At 58.0% G+C, this 6,533-nt stretch overlaps 1 protein-coding gene across 1 annotated transcript; it reads left to right on the plus strand.

Annotated features, from left to right (window-relative positions):
- The first annotated feature begins 3,968 nt into the window (after nt 1-3,968).
- SELENOM (selenoprotein M) lies at nt 3,969-5,893 on the plus strand. Its single transcript, XM_082491637.1, has 5 exons — nt 3,969-4,098; nt 4,203-4,238; nt 4,330-4,364; nt 5,012-5,090; nt 5,183-5,893. Exons 1-5 carry the CDS (start codon nt 3,970-3,972, stop codon nt 5,393-5,395), a joined length of 492 nt encoding a protein of 163 aa, XP_082347763.1. The 5' UTR covers nt 3,969; the 3' UTR covers nt 5,396-5,893.
- Nucleotides 5,894-6,533: the final 640 nt, after the last annotated feature.

Here is a 6,533-nt window from a genome sequence, read left to right on the forward strand (position 1 = left end):
CTGTTCAGGTCCCTCTGGATGGCATCCCTTCCCTTCAGCGTGTCGACCGCTCCACCCAGCTTGATGTCATTGGCAAACTCGCTGAGGGTGCACTCAATCCTGCTGTCTGTGTCACCAACAAAGATGTTAAACAGCACCGGTCCCAGTACTGACCCCTGAGGAACACCACTTGTCACTGGTCACCACTTGGACATCGAGCCGTTGACTGCAATTCTTTGAGTGTGACCATCCAGCCAACTGCTTATCCACCGAGTGGTCCATCAGTCAAATCTGTGTCTCTCCAGTTTAGAGACCAGGATGTGATGCAGGACAACGTCAAACACTTTGCACATGTCCAGGTAGATTATGTCAGTCACTCTCCCTTTATCCATCAACGCTGCAACGTCATTGTAGAAGGCCACCAAATTTGTCAGGCCTGACTTGCCTATGGAGAAGCCATAATGGCTGTCACTGACCACCTCCTTATTTTCCACGTGCCTTAGCAGAGTTTCCAGGAGGAAACTCCTGGACACATATTCACATGTGTGTGGGGGCGCGTGCGTGCGTGTGTGCATACGCACATGTGTTCCTGTGTGCATTTGTGTGTGTGTGTGTGTGTGTACGCGTGTGCACATTTCTGCATGCGCGACTGTGTGCTCACCAGTGTGACTGCTGTGTCACTGCGCACCCATGGGTGCCTGTGCTCTGCTGTGGGTGCATTTGCAGCTGGTGGTCCACAGCGCTGCACTGGTGTGCTGTGGTGCTGGTGTGCTGACGTGCAGCTGTTTGTACAGGCAGGGGTGAAAGTGTTGTGTGGGTGTGCATCAGATGCATCCACACTTGTGTGTGCCTCAAGGAGCAGGGGGGACCTGGTAACACAGGGCGTGGAGAGGGCAGAGGTCCCAGACACCTCCTACACCCCAGTGTGTACCAGCAAGATGAGCCTTCAGGAGCCCCAGAGCCTGGGGAAGGCTGGATGGGATGAGGCACAATGGGAAGAGGATCTTGCTGGAAGAGGACCCAGTCCCTGGGCCCTGATGGGATGGACCCACGAGTGCTGAGGGAGTTGGCTCCTGTCATCATGAGGCCACTCTCAATAATCTGTGATCAATAATGGCAACTGGGAGAGGACTGGAGGAGAACAAATGTCACTCCTGTCTTCAGGAAGGAGACAAAGGAAGACCCAGGGAACTAGAGTCCAGTCAGCCTCATCTCCCTTCCTGGGAAGGTGATGGAGCAGCTGGTCCTGGGAACCATTGCCAGGCACATGAACAACAAGGAAGTAATTGGAGGGACTCAACATGGCTTCACCAAGGGGAAGTTCTGCTTGACCAACCTGACTACCTTCTGTGATGAAGTGAGTAGCCTGGCAGATGCAGGGAGGGCAGTGAATGTTGTCTACCTAGACTTCAGGAAGGTCTTTGATACCGTCTCCCATCAGATCCTCCCAGAGAAGCTGTTGATGTACGGGCTGGATGAACAGATGTTGAGGTGGATTGAAAACTGGCTGAATGGCTGGATCCAGAGGGTGGTTGTGAGTGGCACAAGGTCTAGTGGGAAGCCAGTACCTGGCGGTATGCTCCAGAGGTCAATACTGGGTCCAGTCCTGTTTAACATCTTCATTACTGACCTGGATGATGGGACAGAGTGCACCCTCAGCAAGCTTGCAGATCACACAAAACTGGGAGGGGTGGCTGATACACCAGAGCGTTATGCATCCATCCAGAGGGACCTGGAGAGGCTGGAGAAATGGGCCAACAAGAACCTTCTGAAGTTCAACCAAGGCAAGTGCAAAGTCCTGCCCCTGGGGAAGAACAACCCCAGGCACCAGGACATGCTGGGGGCCACCTGGCTGGAAAGCAGCTCTGCAGAAAAGGTCCCGGGTTTCCTGATGGACATCAAATTGGCCAGAAGTTCAGCGTGCCCCCAAGGGGGGGCAAGGCAGATGGGTGGTGTCCTGGGCTGCATCAGAAGTGTTGTCAGCAGATCCTGTCCAGGATTTTCCCAGTGCCGGTCAGCGATGTAACCATCACCATGGGAGCTCCATACTGGTGTTGTATATATTGTATATATTTCATTATTTTCTTACTGATACGATTATATTTTCCTTTTATTATTAATATTTCATTAAAGTAGGTTTAGTTTTCTTTTCAACCCATAAGACCCTCTCCCTTTTTCTCTCTCCCTTCTCTTTGGGGAGGGGACAGAGGTTGAAGACAGCATGGGTGGTTCCTTCAGTGGCCAGCTGTCCTGGTTTGAGAGACACAGGACTAATTTCTCTTCTAATGCTTGGGAAAACTGCACTTTCAGAAGACTCCAGTGTCTGAATTTGTGAAAATATTTACTTTACAGCCAGCTATGGTGTGTGGGTCTCAAGGTCTCAGTGTTTTTGAGCTAGCCAGGTGCAGGGATGAGGAGGAGCGAGACCCGGGCACTCGACCCAAGCTGCCAACAGGATTATTTCATACCATCAACGTCACACTCATTATAAATTAGAAAGTTTGCTGCGAAGCTCTCTCTCCCTTGATGGATGCCATCCTGAGAACTTCGTGCCCTGGTGCCGGAGCCCTGAGGCCCTCCCTTCCTCCTGAAGCCGTAGCACTCGCAGTGTCCCACATTTGCTGTCCACTGCTGGGAGTGCACAGCTTCCTACGGATAGAATGGGCTGAGTATAATCTTTGCATATTCCGTATTGGTGTCGGGATCAATATCAGTTCTTTAGTGCTGTTAATGTTAATTATCTAATCTTATTCTATTAAATCTGTTTATACTTCAGCTCTCGGGTTTTCTTGTTTTTCCCAATTTCCCTTTCCCGGGTGGGGAGGGGTCATCGGGTGATAGAATGATTGTCTAAATGACAACAAATTGTTATGGGTCTCTCAAACCATAACACCAGCGGCGGGGGGGGGGGTTGGCGGGGGGGCTGCGGGCTGGGTGCGCGTTCACAGTCTGATGGGCACATGTGCGGGGGGTGCGCGCAGGGGCGAGGGTGAGTGCAAAGTGTGCAAGGGGGTGTGAGTGTGCAAGGGGGTGTGAGTGCAAGTGAGTGCACAGTGTGGGGGGTGTGCACACAGCGTGTGTGACTGCACGGGGGCTGAGTGAGTGTGCAAGATGTGTATGTGTGAGTGCACAGGGTGTGTGAGTGCACGGTATGTGTCAGCGTGCAAGGTTGTGTGTGAGCGCACGTGTGTGTGAGTGCATGTCTATGTGTGAGCACAGGGTGTGCATTTGTGTGTGTGCATGCATGGTGTGTGTGCAAGAGTGCACATGGTGCACAGCTTGTGTGAGTATGGGGGGGTGGGTGTGAGTGCATGGGGGATGGGTGTGTCAGTGTGTGTGTGTTCGTGTCAGAGTGTGTGTCAGTGTGTGTCAGTGTGTCTGTGTGTGTCATTGTGTCTGTGTCAATGTGTGTGTGTCAGTGTGTGTGTCAGTGCATGGGGGGTGTATATGTGTCAGTGTGTGTGTCACTGTGTGTGTGACACTATGCGTCTGTGTGTGTGCACAGGGGGGTGTGTATGTGTGTATGTGTCAGTGTGTGCGTCACTGTGTGTGTGTGACACTGTGTCTGTGTGTGTGAGTGCATAGGGGGTGTGTGTATGTGTGTATATGTCAGTGTGTCATTGTGTGTGTCTGTGTCAATGTGTGTGTGTCAGTGTCTCTGTGTGTGTCAGTGTGTCTGTGTGTGTGTGTCAGTGTGTGTGTGAGTGCACGGGGGGTGTATGTGTCACTGTGTGTCAGTGTGTGCGCACAGGGGGTGTGTGTATGTGTCAGTGTGTGTGTTGCTCTGTGTGTGTGTCACTATGTGTCTGTGTGTGTGAGTGCACGGGGGGGCGTACGTGTGTATGTGTCAGTGTGTGTCACTCTGTGTCTGTGTCTCCCCGCTGTGCGCCCCCCTCCCCCCGCGCTCGTGCTGCGGCTGGTGGCCGTGGGCGGGCGCGCGCCCGCCGGGGCGGGGCCGCCCGGGCGCGCGGCCCGTGACGTGGCGGCGGGATGCTGCGGGTGCTGCCGCTGCCGCTGTCGCTGTCGCTGCTGGTGGCGGCGCTGGCGGCGGGGGGCGGCCCGGGACCCCCCCGGCCCCGCGGGGCCGAGCTGCGGGACTTGGCCCGGGGCAAGGTGGAGGTAAGCGCGGGGGGAGGGGGAAGGGGGGGGGGGACACGGAGGGGGAGGGGGGGGGGGGACACGGCGGGGTCGCCTTCGGGGGTGACGTGGTGTCCCTCCCGCAGAGCTGCGGCGGGTGACGGCTGAACCGCCTGAGGGAGGTAGGTGCCGCGGGACGGGACGGGACGGGACGGGCGGGGGCCGGGTCCGCCCCGCCGCTGAGCCGGGCCGGGCCGCCCGCTCTGCCCGCAGGTGAAGGACTTCATCACCCAGGACATCCCCCTCTAGTACCCGCCGGCCGCCCCGGCAGCCCTGCGCGGCGGGGAGCTCTCGGCGGGACGGGATGTGGAATGGGGTGGGATGGGGGTGGGATAGGATGGGATGGAGGACAGGACGGGATGGGGGTGGGGCGGGATGGGATGGGATGGGATGGGATGGGATGGGATGGGATGGGATGGGATGGGATGGGATGGGATGGGGGCGGGACGGGACGGGATGGAGGACACGACGGGGTAGGATGGGGGCGGGACGGGACGGGACAGGACTGCAGAGGATGGGATGGAGGACGGGACAAGATGCAGTCGAGGACAGGGTGAGGCAGGATGAGGAATGGGAGGGGATGGGATGGAGGACGGGATGGAGGATGGGGTGGGCTGAGGGATGGGATGGTACAAGATGAGGTATGGGATGGGCTGAGATGGAGGATGGGATTGGATGAGGGGTGGAGGACAGGGTGGTTGCGGGATGGGATGTGATGAAGGATGAGCTGGAGGATGAGATGGGATGGGGCAGGATGGAATGGGATGCACTGGAGGATGGGATGGGGGACAGAAGGGGATCGGATGGGAGAGAATGGGATGTGACGGGGGATGGAATGGGATGGGGGTCTACATGGGCCTGCCCAGCACTGTCCGCTCCTTAACATACCACCCAGCCATAACCTGGAGATGAAGCACCTGCCCGGCGCTGACCCTGAGCTTGTGCTCCTCAGCCACCGATATGAGGAGCTGGAGGTGAGCAGGCAGCATGGCACCCGCCGCTGCAGCAGGGTCTGGGGTGGTTGGTATCCCACAGGCGCCAGGCTACAATCTCTATCTGCATGCAGAGAATCCCCCTGAGCGACATGACCCGGGAGGAGATCAACCAGCTGGTGCAGGAGCTGGGCTTCTACCGCAAGGAGACGCCCGATGCCCCTGTGCCTGAAGAGTTCCAGTTTGCCCCTGCCAGGCCTCTGCCCACCTTGCCACCCCCCCAAGCTCCTGCTGCTGACGGCAAGACCCCACCTGAACGTGGAGAGGGAGAACACCCAGACCTCTAGCAAGGGGTGCTGCACTCAGGAGAGGGTCCTGCAGCCAGTCCCCACTGCGCAGGGACAAGGGCATTACAGCAGCTGGGGATGGTGCGGTGGGGTGGCAAAATTGCCCCCGCTGTTTCTTGGCGCTGTGTAGCCTCTGCCCCAAGGTTGCCCAAAGCAGCTCCAGCCTTGAGCAGGGGCTCCCTGGGCATTACAGACATCCTGGGGGTCCCGTGTGCCTGTTGCTGCCCTCCCTCCCCTGCAGCCTGGCATCCCCGGCGGGTCCGGAGGAGCAGCGTTCTTTGTGCTCCTCACTGCCCCCCAAGGCTTAGCTGATTCCTGGTGCTGGGCAGTGGTATCCTACCTGTGTGGGACAGGATGAAACCCTCAGCAGAAAGCGCAAGGTGCTGAGGGTAGATGTGCTGCGTCCTGGAGGTGGGAGAGCTGCCCCCCGGGGGGTATGGCTTTTCACCCCATCAGGGTTGTCTCGTATGGAACCCCCAGTAAAGCCCTTGTGTACAATCAGCTGTGCTGTGTCATTCTTCCAGGGAGGGCTCAGTGGGACGCATCCTGCACTGTTCTGTACTAGGTACCAGGAGGAGCTGGGTGTCCCAGAGCCACTCACAGAGGTGGGGTGGGGTGGCAGGTTCACCCTAGGTGCACAACCACCACTGGTGAGCTGACAAACCATCCTATGGACTAGCAGCACTGTTCTGTGCTACCCCCTCCTCAGTGTGATGGATGAGTGGATGGATGGGGCACTGCGGCTTGGGATCAGCTGCCCTTATGGGGGTGCAGAGGGATGGATGCAAGCCCACAAGTAGGTCCTGCGGTGCTGAGCCACAGCCCAATGGGTGTGCTGGCCCAGCGGGGACATGTGGCCCTTGGCCGGGGAAGGGAGCAGGGCACAGCTGCACCATCTGCAGACCTGGCTCTGCACAGCCTCAGTGGCACTCTGTCGTCTTCTCCCCATGCCAGGCCTGAGGGCGGTGGAGGGCAGCAAACCAACAGCCCTTGGCCAGCATAGGATGCTGATGGTGCCCCTCAGCTCTGGGCGTTGCCCCTGAGCAGGAGGAGCCGTGTGTTGTGTGCCCCGTGTCCACCCTCAGGCCGGGTGAGCAGTGGGCCTGCAGGGAGAGGGCCTGGCTGCCAGCGCTTCCCT

This window comes from Vanellus vanellus, assembly GCF_965231255.1.
Source record: "Vanellus vanellus genome assembly, chromosome: 16".
Lineage (NCBI taxonomy): Eukaryota > Metazoa > Chordata > Aves > Charadriiformes > Charadriidae > Vanellus > Vanellus vanellus.